Here is a 24,734-nt window from a genome sequence, read left to right on the forward strand (position 1 = left end):
TGGGGTTTTACACTCAACGAATTTACATGAGATTGAGGAGAAAAAAATTATGCCTGAGGCTCACAGTATGCCCATTTCCATATACTGATCTCTTATTACTCTACTATGCCTTGATATACCCAGATTTTCATTACAGGGCACCTTTAATTATCTTGAATTAGCAAGTAATTTACCTGGCAAAATAATAATTAATCATTAAGTACTTTTGCACTTTGACTCAAATAGTATTGAAAAGTCTGGTTTTATACTTACAAAGAAATATTTCATTAGGGTATGTGTGCTTTTCCTCAATTGCCTGATTTGTGTAGTTGGTCCCTTTACAAACAATACATAATCCCTCAAACACAGGAGCAAAATGCCTGAGACTACAACTTAATCTAGTTGTACAGTGAAATGTTTGCATACACTTGCATCATCCTCTTATATAATGGTGTATTATGTGTTTTTGTGTGCAGTTTGCTGAGCGCTTTCGAGAGGTGAAGGAAGCTGCACGTCTGGCCAGAGAGAAATCACAGGACAAGATGGAGCTGAGCACTGCAGCCCTCAGTATCGCTGCTCCTCAGGTGCCTTCCCTTTTACATGTAATACTACATAAAATCCGGGGTCTCATAGTCTCATGCCACACCTTGTTATTCTCTCGCAAATCCACAGTGCATGTGAACAGAAAAGAGACAATCTGGGGTGTGTTTTCCAAACAAAGACGTAACTCGTAACTGAACTATCATAATGCAATGCATCGTTTGGGAAAGAACGATGTAGTGACGAGTGTTTCCCAAAACTGTCGTTGTGATAGCCCCTTTCACTCAGTGATACCGGTAAATATCTGTAAAATTTCCTAAACGACTTTTTTCCAGAAAGGACCGTTCACACTTCCATTCCAAAATAGCGGTAAATTCTGACGTCATTAACCAGAAACTAGCTCTAAACAGCTGCGCTGTGTTTGTTTATATAGAAGGGGTCAAGCTTTTGTAGATGGTTACACTTTTAGCATTTAGCACTTTAGCATTCATGCAGCTTATTCTGTCCCAGAGACGTCCAAAGGCAAAAGCGCCAACTGTAAACTGAATGTTTACACATTTGACATTACAAATTCTGTGAACGGAGAAGTATTGTGAAAAACTTTGATGAAAACATGTCCCTTTTGAAAAAAACAGCTTAAACCAGCCTAGGCTGGTTGGCTGGTTTTAGAGGGGTTTTGGTCATTTCCAGGCTGGTTTCCAGCCATTTCCAGCCTGGTCTTAAGTGGTCAGGCTGGGAGATGACCAGTTTAAACCAGCTTGACCAGCCTAGCCAGGCTGGGAGCACAGCCAAAACCAGCCATATCCAGCTTAAACCAGGCTGGTCAAGTTGGATTTAGATCCATCGCAGATCCATCGCTTGAACTACATTATTTATAGCATAAACATCCATATCGTTGATTCAAACAGTGTCAACTTCTTTACAGAAAATCCTCATATTTTTTTATTTGCCAATGTCTATAAACACAACTAAAGGTTGACCAGTGTGCTCCAGAATACATATCACAACTTTCACAATTTTAGCTAAAACAAATAATTCTCAGATAATTATTATAGCTAAAACAAACTACTCTCGCTGATAAAATGGCAAATAAAAAAGGTAAGATTTCAACCTAGATTTAAAAACAAACACAGATGATATAGACCTGATACAGGGGGGCAGAGCAATCCACAAGGTAGGAACTGCTACTGCAAAAGCACGGTCACCCCTGCATTTCAGCCTCGACTTTGGCATGTATAACAGTCTCTGGTTAGTTGACTGAAGAGACCAACCCGGGGTGCGTTTCCCAAAACCATCATTAGCCAACTAAGGTAACAAGTTCTGTCGTAACAAACATAGTTTGTTGATTTGCCTTTTAGAAATCTGTCGCTCCAACGAACGTTCGCAAACTGCGTCGCAAACTTGAGCACTCGCAACTACAGCTCTGGAGCTGCCGTTAGAAACATAGTTCCTGGCTGTGTTCTATTCCCACTTATCTCCCCTATGCCATATTCATTTAGAACATTCTAACATTCAAAGTAAAAATAAAAAAGCATTAAGGTCGTCTCTCTTAGGTGTCAAACTAATTTTACAGTTCAGTTTTAGCAATCTTATTGTTTACAATTGTGCTCCCTTCGCAGTGCACTTTAAAAATGTTGATGTCATTTTGAACACAGCCTCATGGCGAAAGCTATAGGTGACATGTTATTTAAAAAAAGCGGAATTTATGTTATGTCTCCAAAGCTTGTGAAAACAAAAAGCGTACGTTAATTATTTTAATTTATAGTAGGTTATTCATGAAGAATCTGTACTGTATATGACATGGGCCTGCTGGTTAGAACTTTCTGCAGTGGTTCACATGTGTCAAATTGAAAAAGTAGACTTTTCGAAAAAATAAAAACAATATCATACTTAATAATAATAATCATCATCATTAATATATGATGATATGATTATATATTCTAATAGATAATAAATATTAAATTTCATTTTATAATAAATAGCTTCATTATTTGTTTATTTCTATTATTTATATATGATATTAGAATACGTGTTAGCTTCTGTAAGTGATTTTACGTTTTAGAATAGGATATGTCATATTCTTAATAATATTTGTAAAGCAAACACAGGCCCTATATGTGCCATTTACATTTCAGTTAATATGGAAAGCGAGTGCATGTTTTTAGCAAATCTAATATTGGATTTTATTTTAAATGCGTGTGTGAAACAATATAATTTGCACAAAGAAGTTATGGGGTTCTTCTCTAAAGAAGTAGTTGCTCCGCCCCGTTTAGAGCATGATTATAGGCGTTTTACATTATAACTAACGTGGTCAAGCGATGGATCTGCGACAGAGAAACTAGGGGTTTTGGGAAACACTCCTCACTACATCGTTCTCCCAATCGATGCATCGTACTATGATAGTTCAGCCGTGAGTTACGTCGTTGTTTGGGAAACGCACCCCAGGCTGATGCTCAGTCAACATGTTTGACAGATAAGAAGGAGCCAAGTCATTTAGTGATTTAAAATGAGCAGAATTTTAAAGTGACTCGATAGTGCAACCAGTGCAAAGAGCGTAAGAATGGTGTGATGTGGTCATATTTTTTGGTACCAGTTAAAAGCCTTGCAGCAGAACTAGTAGTTCATTCTAGAAGTAATGAAAGCATGAATTATTTTTTCCAAAGATATTGTAAGAGTTTTTAAGAGTCAAAACTGAATAAAGCAGCATTTAACTACTGCATTAATCTGTTTATCAAATCTCAATCCATCATTTTGTGCAAATGATATTGTTTTACACGCACAATTAAAAAAAAAATCCAATATTAGTTTTGGTAAAAACATGCATTCATTCATTCTTTTTCCTTCAGCTTTGTCTCTGTTTGAGAGGTTGACAGAGCGTAATAAACCACCAACTATTTTGGCATATGTTTTACGCAGCAGATTCCCTTTCGCCGGCAACCCAGTACTGGGAAATACCCATGCACTCATACTACGGACAATTTAGCCTACCCAATTCACCTGTACTGCATGTCTTTGGACTGTGGGGGAAACCGGAGTAGAGATCTGCGCGGGACTAAATTTTGAATCCCGCTCCCGCCCGTACCCGCCAGGTTTTAGCCGGAACCCGACCGCTCCCGCTTATATTAAGCACTTGATGTCCCGCTGCCCGACCCGCCCCGTTTTCTATCCGCCGCGCCCGATCCCGCTAAAGAGCGGGGGGAGAACAAAACCGAAAAATCACCCAGTTATACAGTCCAGACAGCCTATAACAAGCTGTCTGTATAAACACACACGCACAGCACCAAGCACACACACACAGACAAAGCTTTCTCTCTCATTCGCGCGCGCGCCCTCTATAACACACTTATAAGCACCAAGCACAAACACAGGCAATGAGGCATCTATCTCTCATTGGCGCGCGCACACACACACACACACACACACACACACACACACACACACCTCTCATTCGCGCGTGTGCATACATACACACACACACACACTGCAACAAACAAGCTAAACACAGCATCGCCCTATTTCATTTACACACATACATACGCGTGCTCACTCGGGAGTGATATTGCTAGACAGCCCGCTCCCGTCCCAAAATAAACCCGTTACCGACCGCTCCCGTGACTTATTCGGAAATTTATACCCGCGCCGTAGAAATCTGGTCGGGTCCCACGGCGCCCGCGGGACAGCCGCGGGAATGCAGACCTCTAAACCAGAGCACCTGAGGAAACCCACGCGAACGCAGGGAGAACATGCAAACTCCACACAGAAACGCCAACTGAGCCGAGGCTCGAACCAGCGACCCAGCGACCTTCTTGCTGTGAGTCGACAGCACTATCTACTGCGCCACTGCCTCGCCACTACGACCAACTTCACCTATAGCACATGTGTTCAGACTGTGGGGGAAACCAGGGGGAAACATGCAAACTCCACACAGAAACACTAACTGGCCCAGCCGTGACTAGAACCTGCGACCCTCTTGCTGTGAGGCAACAGTAATAACCACTGAGCCACCATGTCATGTGTATGGGTCTTTCCCAGTGCTGGGTTGCTGCTGGAAAAGCAGCAACAATCAAGAATGCACGCTTATATGGTGTAATGGCTTTGTAATCATAAAATGTCATTATAATGGAAGTCAACGGGGTAAAAACAGCCCCCAACATAAAGAAAGGGTAGTACATTTGAACAAGGGTAAACTCTTCTAAACTAGAATGACTGAAACTCGCACTAAAAATGTAAACAAATAGACGTGTGTTCAAAAAATAAAACTTAAATGATGACATAAATCTGAAACGAAACTGAAATTTACAGCCAATTTAAAAAGGCAGATCTATATTAGTCTCGGGTTTGCGCTTGGCATCAGTCAGATCTGTGAGTGTGTGCATGTGTGTGTGCATGTGTGTGTGTGTGTGGTGAATGAAGGGTTACTGTAATCCTAGAGCCACCTCACCAGTGCGGGATGAGCTGGGTCATTCGTCTCTCTGGGAAGTGCGTGGAGAACTAGGACAGTGATAAAATTATCCGGAGCGGTCCTGTTGGCTCTCCACAGTCTGTCTGTGTGATGTGGAGCTGCTCGTCTTTCCAGGTCAACAGGCTGCTGAAGAGCCTTTAAGCGTTCTCCAGCTCCCCGCCAGCACACGTTCCTTCTCCTATTCACTCTCAGTTCTGCTCATGGTTCACTTTTGTCAGACTCTGTTAGTGATGTGCGGATCGATACTGAAATATACATACCTCACATACCTTATGCTTTAAAGGGTCACGAAACACCAAAACTCATGTTTTGAGCTGTTGACAGTCGTATATGTGTGCCACACTGCTAAAAACACTATTAGGACACCTATATTTCACTAAAAAGTGTAAATTGGTTGTTTTTGCGTTATTTCAAGCAAATTCGTACTTCTGGTTTAAAACGAATTTTTGAAGCTGCGTCACGATCATGACATAATAGTGTGTATTCCAGCGTGTAGACTGGACATCTGTGCCAGAGTGAGTCTTATTACGTCTTACAGTGTGATGCATTAATGCATGAGTAAAGCTTGGTTCAAACCAATCAACGCGCTCTATTGTGCAACTTCATTAATATTCATTATTGTCAGAGTGTTTAGACGACAGAGACGCCAAAACAAGCGTGAAGTGTTGCTTTTATAGTTTGCTGCAGTGAAGTTTTGTTTTCATTTTCTCTCTGTGAGAGCTCAGCTGGAGTCACGTGTGGATTAACAGTGTACGCGACGAGCGACAACAATAACTTGCGTGTCTAAGGAGGATTATTGTTTACCTGAGAGCTGTTCTCATCTGCAAACGCTGAGATCCGGATTCGCTTGTAGTCTCCTCTAAATAAAGACGCGGCTCTAGTTGCTGGTGATTGTCCTGTCTCTACAGATTTGGTAAGTGAGTGACCAGTGCTCTTTGCTTATTCAGTCTGTTCGTATCGAACAAACTATTGCACCGTGTAAACATGTTAGCACCACAACCAAACTTTAACCTTGTGTAGGATTTTCACCGCATTTTGTGATCGTAATAACACACGCGGCTTTCTGGCGCTACCTGCCATGTGCATCTAAGTTTCCGGGAAATGCAGAGTGTTTTTTTCTCTCATTCGCCGTGCGGTATCAAACATTGCATGAAAAATACACGCTTACAGCAGTTCCTCGAATCAAATATCTCGTTTGTCGCGAGGGACATGAATGAATTCCCTGAATGAAAGACCCAAACTGCAGTTAAAGTCCACCATTTAATAATTTGGCAAATAATTCGACTACAGATGTCCATGTAAACGCCATCACTTTCTCCCGTGTTTGTTTGGGTGTGTGTGTTTTGACTCTGAAACTCGCGCGCGCCCAAATAGACACTCCCACACCATCCCACTTTAGTTCCTCCGACACTCCCCCCTAAACAGAGCTGGACACGCCTACTTTTCTGACTTTTTCCAAAGTAGAGGTGTGAAAACACCCTGCTGAAACGAGGGGCTTTCATGGCCCTTTAAGATCGATTCTTAAGTAAAAACGTATATTTAACGTATGATACTGCTTTAGTAATTTAAGGTCATTAATATCATTAACTGGAACACAGTGGAACGTGACTAAGCCATTGAGATTTAGTTTAAATAATACACTACCTGACCAAAGTCTTGTCGTCGTTCTCAGTTGTAAGAGCAACAAATAATGACTTGTCTTCTAGTTGATCATTTGGAAAAGTGGCAGAAGGTGGATTTTTCCCTTGAATGATCTGTTGAACTGCATCCCAGTCATCTCAAATATTCAATTAAATTCAATTCAGCTTTATTTGTATAGTGCTTTTACAATGTAGATTGTGTCAAAGCAGCTTCACTTAGAAGATCATAGTGAATTGAAGCTGTGTAGTTCAGTTTTAAAGTTTAAGTTCAGTTCAGTTTAGCTCAGTTCAGTGTGGTTTAATAGTCACTACTGAGAGTCCAAACACTGAAGAGCAAATCCATTGATGCGCAGCTCTACAGATCCTGAACCATGCAAGCCAGTGGCGACAGTGGCGAGGAAAAAACCTCACCAATTGGTGAAAATGAAGAAAAAAAACCTTTAGAGAAACCAGGCTCGAATGGGCGTGACCATTTCTCCACTGGCCAAATGTCTTGTGCTGCTGCAGTCAAGGAGCCGGAGGCAGGAAGCTGGACCTTAGCGAAGAGCGTCGCAGGAATCAGTCTCATGCTCTCCACTCCTCCATGAGCACCACAGTAGTTGCACAGGATATGGTCTGGTCAAGGATATGGAAACCCTGTGATCATCTCGTCGCTGGTCTTAGATCGAATTAGTGGTGCTGCATGTTCAGAGGGTCTTGGGATGATTATCCCCAGGTGGAAATAAAGAGAATAATTAGCTTAGCTGCTTCTCATAAAGGCAAAGGCAAGTTTATTTATATAGCACATTTCATACACAGTGGCAATTCAAAGTGCTTTACATAAACAGGAATAAAAAAGACAAGTTTAGGAAAATAAAATGCAGACAATAAAAATTAATAAAAACAGATAAAAAAATTAAAATGAGTTAAAATAGGTTATAAAAGAATGAAAAAGAAAACGAAAAACATAATAGTGCGATCTGTCGGACGCAGCACAGTGCTCATTCAGTAAAGGCACAGCTAAACAGATGTGTTTTCAGTCTTGATTTGAATGTGCCTAATGTTGGAGCACATCTGATCATTTCTGGAAGCTGATTTCAGCAGCAAAGGGGCGCAGTGGCTAAAAGCCGATTCACCCTGCTTTGATTGAGCTCTTGGAACTTCTAGTTTATATGATCCTAAAGATCTGAGTGATCTGTTAGGTTTGTATTCAGTGAGCATATCTGTAATGTATTGAGGTCCTAGGCCATTTAGTGATTTATAGACCAGTAATAATACTTTAAAATCTATTCTGAATGTAACTGGCAGCCAGTGTAGTGTATAGGTACTATTAATTGGTTATAGTGTATATAAGTGTATAGTGTATATAAGCAAGATGCAGAAACCTGCGTGGAGCACATTGATGTATCATACCGCTAAGTGATGCATTGAGTGTATGCTTTACTAAACAGAGAGGTCTTTAATCTAGTTTTGAACTGGGAGAGTGTGTCTGAGCCTCGACATTATCAGGAAGGCTATTCCAGAGTTTAGGAGCCATAAATGAGAAGACTCAACCTCCTTTACTCGACTTTGCTATTCTAGGTACTACCAGAAGCCCTGAGTTTTGAGATCTTAAAGAGCGAGTTGGATTGTAGCGAGACAGAAGGTTGGTTAGATAGATTGGTTAGGATTGGTTAGGAGCTCGATTATTTAATGCTTTATAGATGAGAAGTAATATTTAAATTCATTACGAAATTTAACAGGCAGCCAGTGTAAGGAGGATAACATTGGGGTGATATGATCATATTTTCTAGACCTGATAAGAACTCTGGCAGCTGCATTTGCTGAAGACCTACTGGATCCCGCATGGAGCCAAGATTCTTATAGAAATCAGTCAAGTTTGGTGAAGGAAAAATCATGGTTTGGGGTTACATTCAGTATGAGAGATCTGCAGAGTGGATGGCAACATCAACAGCCTGAGGTAACAAGACAATTGTGCTGCCCATTACATTACAAATAGGGATGGGTATCGTTATGGTTTTAATGATATTACTACTTTTATCGATACCAATTATCGGGTCGGTACTTTAACGGTTCTTTTATCAATAATTTTTGTAGTGTTTTTTTTTATGTAAAAAACAAAAAGTAATTTAACAGATTAAACAACAATTTTACTATTACATTTTTAATGTAAAATAAAACAAAACCAATAAGGATAAACTTTATTTGTCCCCGAGAGGAAATTTGTCTTGGGGGGAAAAAAGATGGTACAACATTGCTCTAAACCAGGGGTGTCCAAATTCGGTCCTGGAGGGCTTGTGTCCTGCATAGTTTAGCACCAACTTGCTTCAACACACCTGCCTGGAAGTTTCCAGTACAGGGGTCACCAACCCTGTTCCTGGTGAGCTACCTTCCTGCAGAATTCAGTCCCAACCCTGATCAAACACACCTGAACCAATTAATAGTACCTAAAGCAGCACTTGATAATTACAAACAGGTGTGTTTGGTCAGGGTTGCAACTGAAATGTGCAGGAAGGTAGCTCTCCAGGAACAGGGTTGGTGACCCCTGTTCTAGTATATCTAGTAAGAGCTTGATTAGCTGGTTCAGGTGTGTTTAATTGGGGTTGGAACTAAAATATGTAGGACACCAGCCCTCCAGGACCGTGCTCTAAACGGACAATAAAATAAATAAAACAAACAAAACAATTAAGAACATACATTGTTTACAATATAAGACCGTATATAAATATGAAATATATAAAACACAGAACCCAGTCAGGTGCTAATGTACTACAGATGCAGTGGCATTGGTAGAGTTCAACAGTTTTTCGAGGTAGGAACAACTAAAGATTCAGTCTATTGGTTTTCCACATTGGCATTATTAGTCTTTTGGTAACAGCTGATATTTACTGAAAAGAGCATGTTTGGAGTTGGCACTAATATTTATGGCTCTTCTCATGACCGCCTGTTCATATAGAGTCTGTATTACAGTGGCGCAGTAGGTAGTGCTGTCACCTCAGCAAGAAGGTCACTGGTTCAAGCCTTGGCTGGGTCAGTTGGCATTTCTGTGTGGAGTTTGCATGTTTGCATGAGTTTCCTCCGGGTGCTCCGGTTTCCCCCACAGTCCAAAGAGATGCTGTACAGGGGAATTAGGTAGGCTAAATTGTCCGTAGTGTGCGAGTGTGTGTGGATGTTTCCCACAGATGGGTTGCAGCTGAAAGGGCATCCGCTACGTAAAAACATATGCTGAATAAGTTGTTGGTTCATTCTGATGTAGCGACCCCAGATTAATAATGAAGCTTTTTTGCGACCCATGGGGTGATTGGGTTATTTTAAAGACACAGCAATAATGTCTGATGTAGCACATTGACTTTATGGCACCAGGTTAAACTTTCTGACACCTTTACTGAACTCATGTACAGTAAAAATAAATACTAAAGCCATTAGTGAACCTTGAGGATGGTGTCCGAGTTGTGTTCTCCAAAATCAAATGTTGAATAGACTTGGGCCTATTGGTATGTGTGTGCTGTTGTGTGCTTGATTATATATTTATAACCACACTACAGAATATCGGGGGTCGTTAATCACTGGCGCTAGCTATGTTTCCATCCACCTATTTTATACGCATTTTGCAAATGCGCATAAAAAAACAGTTAATGGAAACGCCATGATGCGCATAAATTTTGAAAATGCGCATAAAAAACTTATGCGCCTAACTGGGTAGGATCAATAATATCCAGCTGCAGGCCCGCAGAACTACACACGTTTTAGGCACACACAATCTAGGACACTCAATCTAGGCAAACCATATATGGTTACGACGGATGTTAAAGTTATAACGTCTTTTTGGACATCGTCATCGATATATTTTGATATATATGAGTAATAAATATTGTACACAATAAACAATAGTGTTTACTTTATTTCACAAATATTGTGATTGAGACGGCCGAATGGGGAGCGATGTTTCCGATCGCCATTCAATATAGACTGAACAGTTTTTAATCAGTCATTATAGCTGATCAGTCATTATTATCTGACAATAATATGGCAGATACTCGTTTGCTGGCCTTGCTGAATGATCTCATTTGGACAGGTTTAATTTATATAATGCATTAATTTTTGATGAAGGAAATAATAGCAAGTTAATATAGGCAATACTACATTATATGTATTAAAAATCTTTTTACATGTAACAAATGTATAACACTATATTCATATTTTACTCAAGCGATTTAATAGTTTGTTAGCTTAATTTTCTAATAACCTTTTAATTAATGATTACCCACATTTAATACTGTAGTAATTTAATACTACAGTAATAGGAAACAAATAGGAACAAATTAACTATTAATAAAAAAAAATCATAAGTGTATATAGATCATGTGATGCATAAAATGTGTGTGAATGGACAAAACGTAAGGCTGAGCACATTATAAAACATCTGAAATGTTGTTTTGGTCATTATAAAACGCCTTACCATTTCAGTATTAGTGTTGTCATATTATTAATGACCTCCAGAATCAAGAACACCTGTGCTCCGCGTCTGACACCTTCAAACTCCACTGCGCGCTCACTGCTTGTCAGGATTGTCTTCTGAGGCGCATTCATTTAGAAAAGATTGATGCAGCTTCTCCTACTGCAGCAAATACAGTTTTTACTGTTGATATTTGGCGCCAGTTACTCAGGAAGTGACGATTTTGTTCGCTTTGACTCGTTGGATGGAAACGATGCTTCATTCGCACAACTTTTATGCGATAATCCAGTTTTGATCATAAAGTTTATTCGCATTTTTGGATGGAAACATGGCTACTGTTAGTTAGAGGGTTGCGGGCTGAAAAGTTTGGGAAGCCCTGCTCCAAGCTCATGATAGAGTCAGACACAATATTTATTCTGTCTCCACTGCAGCAGGACTTTATCTTCTATACTGGACATTATTGCTGTTCAGTGATGAGACTTTAGTCTAAGCAGAGTCAGACCTTACTGTCTTAATGAAATCAGTCAAAATCAAGACATGATCATATTATATTGTGCTCAAATAAGCGTCATCTAGAGGCCTTTGCCTTTCATAGAAGACACTTCTGATACCAAATGATCAACTAGAAGTCAAGTTAGGATTTGTTGTTCCTAAAACTTGGATAGACGATAAGACTTTTGTCAGGTAGTGTAAGTTTGTTCTCATATTCACTCTCAATTCTGCTTCAGGTTCAGCTTTGTCAGAGTCTGTCATCGTTACACTGAATCCAGTAGGTGCGGTGGTCGAAAGAGCGTAACGTGCTGCTATTTAAGAAAACACATGCAGTTACAAAAATTAAGAAAAGATTTGATTATTTTAACATCCTGATTACACTATTCCCTTGTCTTTTGTATGTTATTAGCCTAAATAGCCATAACCTAAATAACCAGGTCTGTCACGGTTTTGGGTCCCCGTGAAACATTTGCATTGGGTTCAGTGCTATCTACTTGTTAAGTCGTGACGTATGAAGTAGGCACGGGCCGGTGTAAAATTCTGATGGTATGATCAAGTTTCACATCAAGCATATCAAGTTTCACGGTTTGACAGAATCGAGATCACTGCTCTGAAATATATTCTTTCTAAATGTCTGAGTAGAAAACTAGAACTCTTTTTCCCTTTTGAGCACATTATATTTTCATTAATTTATTTATTTTCTTGTCGGCTTAGTCCCTTTATTAATCTGGGGTCGCCACAGCGGAATGAACCGCCAACTTATCCAGCAAGTTTTTACACAGCGGATGCCCTTCCAGCCGCAACCCATCACTGGGAAACACATTATATTTTATTTTGAGTAACATTTAAAATATTTTGTAACAGTAAACATGTCCGGCTAAACAATTCAAATAAATGATTGGCTTCTGCTGTCTTCATCAGTTTCAAAAACACAGATTTCTTTACAATTTTAAATATCTTTGGAGGTCGGCGCCAGTGGTGTAGTGGTTAGTGCGTCGACACATGCACTCCGGTGCTCATGGCGACCCGGGGTCGATTCCGCCTCGCGGACCTATGCCGATCCTTCCCCTCTCTCGGCTCCCCATGCTTTCCTGTCAATACTCTCTACTGTCCTATCAAAAATAAAGGTGGAAACCCTGAAAAAATAATTGTAAAAAAATATATATATATATATCTTTGGATATCTTTTCTACTGGAGATAATGTTGCCCTAATAAACTAAACAAAAAAAAGGAAATAAAAACTTTAGAAACGGTATAACAGACGTTCCTCAGAGTTTTAAAACCTTGGCTGTATCTCGATAGGCATTCTTCAGTGACCTTGTGTCCTCGTGTTCTCGTGTAACGTCATCATCAACTGCCAAAGTTCAGTTCCAAAACTCAAGACTGCAAGAATGGAGGACACGTGAGGCTTCCCGGATGTGTTCTTGATATCGATAATATCAAGATTGATAACTCACATGGATGCAGACTTGAGCACCGAACTCGCTCGAGAAGTCCCAGAAGTCATTGCGACTGGAGGTGGGAAGCGCAGCATTTTATATAGGTTTATTATTAAAGGGTCATGACACCCCCCGCTTTCGGTTCAGGTATACCTTAGAATTTTTTCAAAAGATGCATGATAATGGGCGTGGAGCTCTGCGAGCAAAGGGCAGGAGTGGGCGTGGCCATCAGGGGAGAAGGAGGGGAGCGAACAACTGTTGTTGACAGTTAGCTCACAAAATGAGACACAAACCGTGAGGAGACGCATGAGTTTATAGTTTACAAATTAAAATGCAAAGAAATAAACAGTAGTTTATTGCCCTGCTACATTTGTTATTCGTAATTTCATACACACACAACCACAATTTATATCAATACAAAGATAACCGTGTTCATATAAACACTATAAATGAGGACTTCTCCCTCAATCCCCGTGTCTGAATGCAGACTCAGTGCAGCAGGTCTCTTGCCCTGTCTATTTTAACCATTAGCCCTGCTGGTAATCTGGAGGATTTAGTTGAACACAGCAGCATGGCGATGTGTCTAAATGTGAACGAACTACTAATAAATGACAATGTCCGCCATTCTCCAATTCCCCTACTGCTCTCCTGACAAAAATGCTCGCTGCACACAAACAGCTTTGCTGTATCGGCCCTGACAGGATCGCGGGGAAAACAAACCCTGTGGATCATGGAAACAAACACATGACCCTTCATGAACGGCTAAATACTGTGTGCTATGGGTCCGTGGACGCGTCTCACCCAGTCATCAACGTGTCTCACAGCTTGGCACTGGCAGGTCTGCCTTGCCTTCGGAAAGCACGCGCAGTCATGAATAATTAAGAAGCCAGCTCTTCTCATAGGATAAGAACACTCTGCTATGAATATTAATGAGAAACCGACGCATCATCTTTGCACTTGCAGTTCTACGCTCCGACGCTGATTTTGATCCACCCCAAAAATCTTTTTAAACCCGGAAGCTGAAATTAGCTGACAAAAGCTCAAACTTATCCAGTTTTTCTCACAATTAAAGCTGACAGGTGCTAACATTGTCTTAACTGATGCTCAACACACACACACACCTGTTAACATCTCAAGAAAAGTACTAGAGGGCTTCGTAAACCTTTAAAGTTCAGAGATAAAACTTATTTACCTTAGGAGTTTCCCTAAATGAGAGTAAAGGTAAACATGACCATGAAAATCTTAATAGAGGCATGAACACATAAAGGGTGTTTATTTTCTGAAATTCATATTAAAATCTGTTTTATTTATATTGTGTAACGTATATTTGTAAAGTCTTTATGCAGAGTACATATTGTGAAAAGGGGGAAAATAATAAATCGTTGTATGAATGCTGTAATGTTGAAATGATTTTTGGTTTAAGATGCGTGAGGGTCATGTGACTATCAGGAAGAACGCAGCATCTCATTCCTCAGAGGAAGCGTTCTCTGTCCTCGCGGTCTCCCGAGTTCGTTCTTCCGAGGTGATCTAGCAAGACCGGTCTTCACAAGAACGCAAGTTCGTTCTCTGCGTTCTTGGAATTGAGAAACAGACCCTGACTTTTCCAAATCGTGGTATACGTTGAAAATGGTTTTCGCCCCATGCCTAGTATGAAATACTGTTTCCGGGTCCAAGCTGCTACTTATTTGAATTTAGAAAATATTCGTTTAAGACCACAGCCATGTCACCCTGCAGCCCAAGACCGGTTACTCACTGAAGCTAAGCGGGGCTGAGCCTGGTCAGTACCTGGATGGGAGACCACTAGGGAACACTAGGTTGCTGTTGGAAGTGGTGTTAGTGAGGCCAGCAGGGGGCGCTCAACCTGTGGTCTGCGTGAGTCCTAATGCCCCAGTATAGTGAAGGGGTCACTACACTGTCAGTGGGCGCCGTCTTTCGGATGAGACGTTAAACCGAGGTCCTGACTCTCTGTGGTCATTAAAAATCCCATGGCACTTCTCGTGAAAGAGCAGGGGTGTAACCCCGGTGTCCTGGCCAAAGTCCTTCTATCGGCCCATACGATCATGGCCTCCCAATCATCCTCATCCACCGAATTGGCTCTATCACTGTCTCTCCTCTCCACCAATAGCTGGTGTGTGGTGAAGCACTGGCGCCGTTGTCCTGTGGCAGCCGTCGCATCATCCAAGTGGATGCTGCACACTGGTGGTGGTGTGGAGAGACCCCCTTCATGATTGTGAAGCGCTTTGGGTGTACGGCCATACACAATAAATGCGCTATATAAATACACATTACATTACATTACATTTTCATTTGTTATATCTCACATTAGAGTGAATTTTATATAAAATCATGGTGTACACATAACAGTCTCTGGACTTGCTGCATCAATATTTTAACAACTTATAAAAAATTGATCTCTTTTTGACCATCGGATATTAGGCATGGATATATATGTTGCGATCGTGATTTTCGAAAGTATTACATCGCTTTATGAACGTTTATTAATACCATTTGTTGAGTCTTCCCATACAGTTTAACAGAACGATTGGACCTGTTTAGGTGGGAGTGTCGGAGAAGGGAAAGAGGGAAGGTGCATAATAATGGGAGCTTTGGTTTGGACACACGCTGATTTTCACAGAGGAGAAAGACAGTGACTGTGTTTACATGGACATCAGTAATCCAATTATTTGCCAAATTATTAAATGGTGGTCATAAACTGCAGTTTGGCTCTTTCATTCAGGAATTTCATTAATGCCCCTCGTGACAAACAAGATATTTGATTCGAGAAACTGCTGTAAGCGTGTATTTTTAATGTTATGTTTGATACTGACGGCAAATGAGAGAAAAAAAACCCTCCGCATTTCTCTGTAAATTAGATGCACTCGGTAGGTTGTGTCAGAAAGCCATGTGTGTTATTTCTGTCACAAAATGCGGCAAAAATCCTACACGATGGTAATAGTTTGACTGCGGTGTTTACATGTTTACACTCAAGAGAAAGTATTTACAGCCGATCTTTCAGTCCATAATATTGTAGTGATATTAACATACTGAGGTAAGGCAGTGGCGCAGTACGTAGTGCTGTCGCCTCACAGCAAGAAGGTCACTGGGTCGCTGGTTCGAACCTCGGTTCAGTTGGCATTTCTGTGTGGAGTTTGCATGTTCTCCCTGCCTTTGCGTGGGTTTTCTCCGGGTGCTCCGGTTTCCCCCACAGTCCAATGACATGCAGTACAGGTGAATTGGGTAGGCTAAATTGTCCGTAGTGTGTGGATGTGTGTGTGGATGTTCCCCAGAGATGGGTGGAATGGCTGGAAGTGCATCCGCTGCGTAATAACTTTCTGGATAAGTTGGCGGTTCATTCCGCTGTGGCGACCCCGGATTAATAAAGGGACTAAGCCGACAAGAAAATGAATGAATGAATGAATTAACGTACTGTAAACTTTAGTAACTTAGAAAACATTTGACAAAGGTTCGTCTTTAAACACTGAAAGAGTACTGCTGACGATACAAACTAACTTTACCTCTGAATAAACAAACAAAGACCACTGATCGCTCACTTACCACTCACCCACTTTGTAGAGACAGGACAATCAACACCAACTGGAGCCGCGTCTTTATTAAAAGTAGACGAGCGACAAATCGGGATTTCACCATTTCCAGATGAGAAAAGTTCTCGGGTAAAGAATGTTCCCTGCAAACGTATTTCTGTCACGTATCGCGTGCACTGTAATCCACACGTGAGTCCAGCTGCACTCTCATAGCGGGAAAATAAAAACAAAACCTTCATTAAAGCACATTTATAGACACAACACTGAAGACCCGTATCTCAAAATAATTCTTCTTCTCCCACTTGTTTTGGCAACACAACACGGCGTCTCTCTGCCGTCTGAACACTGTAACTATCATGCATATTAATGAAGTTGCACCGCATACACAATAGAGCGCACTGATTGGTTTGAAGCAAGCCTTTCTCATGAATAATTGCAGCACACTCAGAGACGTCACAAAGTACTCCTAGGTACAGATGTCCAGTCTACACCAAGTGTGCCGCAAGCCTGCGTTTGAGTGAAGATTTCGGCCGTTAGATCGCCCCCTGGGGGCTGGCTGCAGTACAAGTCATAAAGCCCGCCTCCTCCGTGTTAATGAAGGAGACTTGAGCCCAAATAAAAAAAATTATTACACTTGCAATAAAATGTCCCGAAAGATGGTTCTGGTCGATTAAGGCACTGGTTATTGTGCTGAAATAGGTGCAGATCTTTATTTTTGTAAACAGTTTGTTTTTAGCAGTAATTTAATGTTGGGCGTGTCATCGTGATTGACAGTTGTGATTGACAGTTTCTCAAAGCAGCGCGTCTGAGCTTCGGCAGAAGACTGAAGTGTTTATTCGATTTCTGTGTTATTTTACCATGATAAAATGAGTTCAGCAGTAAACTATAGTTTCTGACATACATGATCCTGGTGGAACACTGTTTATTCGCTGAGGTCAGGGCTTTTTTCGGGCTTTATTAGTTTGCTGATACACGCCTAGCCACCCAGATAGCAAAACACAGTTCCGGCTAGATTCTCGCCTGCCGAAGACTTATCTCTTAGAGCTCAGACTGACTAATGTTACCTCTGCTGGACCTGCTCCGGATGCCTGGACTCACTACCCAATTCCAGCCCGAGTCAATCGAGCCAGATGCGGCGGCCGAGCGAGCAGGCGCTGCCGCATGCGAGCCGGAATCAGCCCGCGACGCCGCGAGTAGGTTATGCGCTGCGGCCCGGAGCTGGCGCGATTGAATATATAAAACCCTCATATTTGTTAACGTTATTACATCCATTTATGTTGATATGACAGCAAACGCATGTTGAGAAGTTCGGGGGGCGTGGTTGATTTTACATAAAGCGTTTGGTTGGAAGCTCGACTCCGCTCATTTTCGCGGCTCCTCCTCTGGCTCCATCAGACAGTCCTTCTGCGCATGTCAAGGCTCCAATTTCAGCAGTCTTTTGCGACAGTTTGTGCCCGTCAAGCAGGCGTTTTGCCCTCAAGGCGTTCAATGGGAAAAAGGGCTGTCGCGTCGTCCATATTTTTTACAGTCATTGGTCTACACGCTGAAATACATACAAGTACCTAAGCGGCGTAACGAAGCTTCAAAAATAACGCAAAAACTACCAATTTACACTTTTTACCGAAATATTTGTGTCCTAATATTGTTTTTAGCAGCATATATGACTGTCTATGTGTTTTGGGATTTCTTGACCCTTTAACTAGCGGATTTGCGTGTGTTGTGGGAAAATGCCGCTCGTTTTGTTTTATGCGTTTTCATTGTGAGGATTTGCTACACATATTGTAGGAGAACCAACAGTTTTAACCCAAAAATGAGACTCAGGTGAAGAAGAGCCGGTTCAATTAAAAAGAAAGTTCACTAAAGATAGTTTGGAGTCAGCAGAAGCCAGCTTTAACACTCTCGTAGAGTCCAAACACATGCGCTATAGGTCAATTAAATGAAATACATTGGCCGTAGTGTGTGTGTGTGTGTGTGTGAGTGTGCATAGGTGTTTCGCAGTTCTGGGTTGTGGGTTGAAGCGCATCCGCTATGTAAAACATATGCTGGAATAGTTGGTGGTTCATTCCACTGTGGCGACCTCTGAAATAGAGACCGAATGGCGCCGAAGGAGAATGAATGTATGAATGAATGAATCATATTAAATTCAGTACTCTTTATTGCAGAGATGTTAGGTAGAAGTAACACTGAGCCCGTTCTTCACTGATGCGAATGACATCATTTTGTTTTCTCTCACTGCTCTCCTTCTGGACTCTGTCAGTTCTCTCAGGTGAGTTTGACATTTATCTTGAGCGCAGGATTCAGAAGTTTGTGAATATAAGCTCTTGTTGATGTAGGAAAGGGGCTTTTGCTTTATCTCTCACACGCACACACATACTCGCACACACGCACACGATGCATCCCATGAGCTTCACAATCAGCTGAGTCCCACGGTGAGCCCTGCGGATTCATCTGCCACTGCAAACCAGGTCACACACACACACACACACTCTCAAACACACACTTTACCATGTACTAACTATAACTCACACAGTTGAAGTCAGAATTACTAGCTCCCCTGTATATTTTATTCCTCAATTTATGTTTAATGAAGAGATGTTAGTTCAACATATTTTCAGGATACTAGTATTCAGCTTAGTGACATTTAAAGGCTTCACTAGGTTAATTAAGCAAGTCATTGTATAACAGTGGTTTGTTTTGTAGACAATCCAAAACAAATATTGCTTAAAGGGTTTAATAATATTGACCTTAAAGTGGCTTTAAAAAATTAAAAACTGCTTTTATTCTAGCAGAAATGAAACAAATAAGGCTTTCTCCAACAAGAAAAAATATTAGAGAAAATACAGTGAAAATTTCCTGCATCTGTTTAACATCCCTGCTGAAAAATCCAGCTTAAACCAGCCTAGACTGGTTGGCTGGTTTTAGCTGGTCGACCAGGCTGGTTTTAGAGGGGTTTTGGACACTTCCAGGCTGGTTTCCAGCCATTTCCAGCCTGGTTTTAGCTGTTCAGGCTGGGAGATGACCAGCTAAAACCAGCTTGACCAGCCTAGCCAAGCTGGGAGTCCAGCCAAAACCAGCTATATCCAGCTTAAACCAGGCTGGTCGAGCTGGTTTTAGCTGGATTTGGCTGGTCATTTTCCAGCCTGACCAGCTAAGACCAGGCTGGAAATGGCTGGAAACCAGCCTGGAAGTGGCCAAAACCCCTCTAAAACCAGCCTGGTCAACCAGCTAAAACCAGCCAACCAGTCTAGGCTGGTTTAAGCTGGATTTTTCAGCAGGGATCATTTGGGAAATGTTTAAAAAACAAACAAAAATTCACAAGAGGGCAAATCATTTTGACTTCAACTGTTCCTGCGCATGCTGAAATAAAAAAAATGGCCGACTGAAAATAATCCGTAGTCAGTGGTGGAAAGAGTACTGAAAAATCATGCTCAAGTAAAAGAACCATTACTTGCCTAAAAACATGTAGTGCAGGAAGAGTAAACGTATCTGTTGTAAATATTACTCAAAGTATGAGTAAAAAGTAGATCTTTCTAAAGTACTCATGAGTAGTGAGTATTACACTGTGAAAAGTTGATGCATTTACAGGTAATTTGTGGATGTGTGAGTACACGTAACATTCTGTAGTGCGTTTAGTTATTGCTTAGCAGGCACACAACGTCATAAGACTTTACAGTTTTTCTTGTTTGCTTTGACCTGGTTAAAGAAACTAGGTTCCTCTTCATTTTCATTATCACTATCCCAGCAGAGCAGAGGACCGGTCTTGCAAATGTGTAAACCCTTTCTCATTGGGTTGACACATTTTCCCCACCATTTTTCCAAACAGTTAACACAGATGTCATTCAAGCAGTCCAAACTCCATTGTTTTAGTTTTGGTAACCAAACAGAATCCATCTATTCCTAACTATTAAAAACTCCTAACATCAGTATGAATTCACTGAAGCAGCGGTTTGACACTCCTTCACACAAATCTTCAATTAGCCATCATTCTGCAAACCTTATAAAAACGATGAAGGGTCTGTGTTGTTCTGTGCAAGCATTGATGGAGGAGGTCAATATGGCTATGTCCTAAACTCCCAATAGTTTTGACTGTATATTAGTTTACATGTGTTTTCTCTAATATTTACAGTATTTTATTACTTTTGTCTGTTTTCTTTATATACAGTATTTCAGTTTTCAGCCACAGTTTGAAAAATGTCATGAATTCAATATATATTCAATCAAAGCACATCTTATTCTTGATCCAATTCTTTGCAAAAAGGCGAATTTGACAGCCCAAATAGAGACAACAAATGCCATTGGCTATAAGCTACAATGGCAAGCAATGGTGGTGCATTTTGAGTTCTGTATTTTGTATTTTGTTGTGCATTGTGTAATGATTAATTGAAAGAGCTCATATATTTTGCAAGTTGTGTTGTTTGAAGGTAAAACTAGCTTTTGTTGCATATGTTAAATGTTTTGACACGATATGTGCCTTTTGCAAGCAAAATGTGTCATTTTGACCATGAGTGCCGCTGTTTAGGCCTGTGTGTTTACTGTTTTGAAAATGTGGAGTTTCAGTTGACAACTGCATCCAAGCAATCGAGAAAAACTGTAATATTAGGTTAGATTTAGGTTGTGATGTCAGGTGACCAAAATTCAATGTCTATACTGCGTTTAAAGACAGAATTAGTTTGATGACCAATAATGACATCAAGTGACGTTGATATTTGGTCGATTTTAGGTAGGATTTTAGGTAGGAGGCAACATTTTAAACCAACATCATACCGATGTCAAATACTGACTTTAATTCGCCAGGTATGGCAACCAAAATCCAACGTCTAATAGATGTCATAGAGGTAACGTTCACACAACGTCAAGCTGTAACAACATTAGACGTTGATATTTGGTTGGTTTTAGGTTGGACATTGACGTTGAGTTCTGACGTCAACCCGATTTTCATTTCCAAACATAATGCATTGTCCCTATGACGTTAAGGTACAATGTCAATCTGACGTGTTGACATCTTGTGCCTACTGGGTGTTTAGGGCCATTTCGGTCATCATACAGTAAACATCTGGGTCAATGTGTGTAAAGATTTTGGACATCATCTTGGACAGTTTTAATGCTTCCACGTCTTGAGGTCTTTCATTATGGTGTGATTTTCCTTACCTGTGTGATTTGACTGGACAGGAATCACTGGACTGATTTTTCTAACCCCCATAGACAAGAATATATAAAGTAGCGGAGTAAAAGTACAGCTACTGCTCTAAAAATGTACTCAAGGAAAAGTAAAAGTACACATTTATAAAAGTAGTTAATAAATTACAATTCCTGAGAAATACTACTCACAGTAATTTGAGTATTTGTAGTTTGTTTCTTTACACCACTGTAAATCGTCACTTATAATGCTGTGAACTGCTGTGAATATGTAAATATGGTGATTTTATCGCTGGCCTATTTGTGGTGGTTCTGCTTATTACGCTGCATTTGTTCACCTTTTGTTACTGCAGGAGAATGAATGTCCTTATTATGCTTTGCAAACTCACCTCCTGAAATCTGGGTCATTCATCAATGGTGCCATTTGTACTAGAAATGTGTGTGTGTGTGTTTATTTCGTGCAACAAAAAAGGGCAGTACTAATATACTCTTCCATAAACAGTATAAACTGCAGTTTTCAAAATATACATTATTTACTGCAAATGTAAATACACGTGTCTGTGTGTTTATGTTTTTCTTTGTGTGGATGAATGTGTCTGTGCATGTGTGTGTTTGCGGCGCGCATGTGCACATATATGTGTTTGTATGTGTGTATATATGTGATATGTCTGTGTGTGTGCATTTGGGGAGCATATGTGTGTATCTTTGTGCACGTGTGTGCATGTATTTGTGTGTGTATCTTTATGCATGTTTGTGTGTGTGTGTGTGTATCTTTATGCATGTGTGTGTGTGTGTGTGTTGCAGGACTTGTCTGATGAGCTGCAGTCTCCTCCAGTGATGTGTGTGAACGGGCCGGATGATAAGCTCTTCAGGAGTCAGAGCGCAGACATCACCCTGTCCTCCGAGAAGGAGCGCATTAAGAAGATGCTCTCAGAGGGGTAAGACTCCGCCGCTCCACTCCAAAAACTGCAGGACAACACGTGTGGAACATCCATCTGTCTCGTATAAAAGGCTTCTGAAAGCAGACAACAGTTACCGGCCTCTTCTTGGCCATCTGAGGTGTTAAAGACATTCACTAACAAGTCTTCTGAATCTGCAGCACACACTAGTGATGCTCACACAGAACATATCAAGACTTCATTTATGATTACATTACAAGCACATCAAGAGCCGATCACATCCAACTCGCTTTTTGCATTGAGAGGCGCCTTTTTTGAATGATTTACTAAAGGCCGTGAGCGTTTTGCGTGCTGCTTATGCGCCCTGTGCGCCTCGCTTTTTAACCGCCTGCTGCATGTAGCGCATTTGTTGTTGCGCTATGAACTCCTGATGGTAAAGCAAAGACAAACGGCAGAGAATTGCGAGATCAGAAATGCATTTAAATCAGTAAAGAAGGCAGCACGCGTTGCGTTTTCAACGTGGTTTTGGACACAATATCTGAAATAGTCCATACAGATTTAACCTGAGAGATACAGTACAAGCACTGATCTATAGTAGATATGTGATTCCAAACCACGCGGAGCGATTACAAGCTACAACACACAATTAAACACGCATTTTGCAAACTACAGAAAACGTGGCAACAGTTTTAATTACACTTAGGCGCCGTTTACACTAATGCGTTTTAGTTTTAAGACGCTTAAATTTTACGCCATCCGTCCACACTACGCCGGAGTTTTCGAGAGGCTGTTTTCATACTGAAACGCTGCTGCTCCATCTCAGTGTGGATGAGGAAAAACAGAGGCTGCGTCCGAAACCGCCTACTACTCAGTAGGTACTGCATTGGAATTTAAACATACTACTCGGCCGTTAGAAAAGTGCGTTCTATACAGTATGAATGTGAAAAGTATGAATGGAATTCGGACGTACTACATCCGCCATTTTGGCATTGTCACGTGACCTACCTGCGTCAATTGCGTCGCTTTACTCCCATTCATGAATTCGCTCGCGGGGCATCATGGGATAGCGCAGCATGCATGCGATGCGCACTCCAGAATCTCGCCGGAAGTAGTAAGTCATCCGGGTACTTCTCGCATACTGATTTTCGAATTCAATTATTTCGGACATACTACTCGGCGCGCATACTGAATTTAGCGTGCTGTAAAGTATGGAAGTATGCGGTTTCGGATGCAGCCGGAGACATCTGAAAACGGAGGCGGGACTGCTGAGATTCGCTACCTGATTGGGGCTTTTGTGTCATTGCGTATCCTTCCCTTATTCGTCAAGCCTCTATCACATGACTATAACACATGACTTTAACGCTACCAGAAGACAGCAGACCAGCCTTCACTGTAAACAACAACATGGGCACAGAAATGGGCGCTTTGTTTGCACTTTTGTCTGTTTTAGGCGCCATTGTGCAGTTATTCATTTGTTACGTTTAGTAACAACTCGACCTCGTCGTCTGTCCACAAAAATACCTCTCTTGCTTTCTTTGCCATCGCGTTCATTGTTCAACCGGCGTTTGTTGACTAACAATAACCAAATGCCGAGCGAGACACATGCTTTCTGTTTATACTAGAACGCGCATGCCCAGAGTGTGCGAATGGTCACGTGATATACGTTTTTGGTGGCGTAGTGTGGACGGAGATATGTTCAGAAACGCTAGGTGAAACGCTAGTGTGGACGCGGATCGTTTTTGATCTAAAACGCTGTTTTAAAACTAAAACGCACTAGTGTAAACGGGGCCTTACATGTTCTGATCCGGAGGAAGAATAAAACACTTAAAGCATCTGGGGGAAGAAGAAACTGCACCGTATAAACTGTGTAAGAGTGTGGCGAGGGGGCGTGGCCGAGAGGAAGGAAGGAGCTCTGGACTATAAGAAGAGGAACGATGGCAGAGGAAGGCGAGAGAGGACCGGGCCCGTACATATTGTTTTACTTTTGCTTTCAGTTTGACGGCAGTCTCTGTGAGAAGACTGTCCAGGTGCCCTCGCCGCTGAGAGGGGGGCGAGTGTTCGGGAGTTAACCCGAGTGCCGTTCGTCTGCCCAGAGTGCAGGGGCGGCCTGAGGCTGGCGAGGAAAGGATGTGCCTACTGCCGTATCCCAGGATGGGGAGGAGCAGGGGA

The 24,734-nt window shown here is 41.3% G+C and overlaps 2 protein-coding genes across 12 annotated transcripts in view; one reads left to right on the forward strand and one right to left on the reverse strand.

Moving 5' to 3' along the window:
* pip5k1cb (phosphatidylinositol-4-phosphate 5-kinase, type I, gamma b) overlaps positions 1 to 24,734 on the reverse strand; it is a 754,787-nt gene that overhangs the window by 365,106 nt on the left and 364,947 nt on the right. The window lies entirely within an intron of this gene.
* LOC100330028 (homer protein homolog 3) overlaps positions 1 to 24,734 on the forward strand; it is a 111,571-nt gene that overhangs the window by 46,404 nt on the left and 40,433 nt on the right. For 7 of the 11 annotated variants that reach the window (XM_087241744.1, XM_087241751.1, XM_087241748.1 and 4 more), the window contains 2 exons: positions 456 to 563; positions 22,471 to 22,604. In XM_087241744.1, coding sequence (XP_087097870.1) covers positions 456 to 563; positions 22,471 to 22,604 — 242 coding nt within the window. Of the gene's footprint in view, positions 1 to 455; positions 1,347 to 2,835; positions 3,304 to 22,470; positions 22,605 to 24,734 lie in introns of those variants that run through there. The other 4 variants (XM_087241743.1, XM_087241747.1, XM_087241746.1 and 1 more) reach the window with 2 other exon arrangements.

The sequence above is a fragment of the Danio rerio genome, chromosome 2 (genome assembly GCF_052040795.2).
Source record: "Danio rerio strain M-AB ecotype USA chromosome 2, GRCz13ab, whole genome shotgun sequence".
In the NCBI taxonomy this organism is placed as follows: Eukaryota; Metazoa; Chordata; class Actinopteri; order Cypriniformes; family Danionidae; genus Danio; species Danio rerio.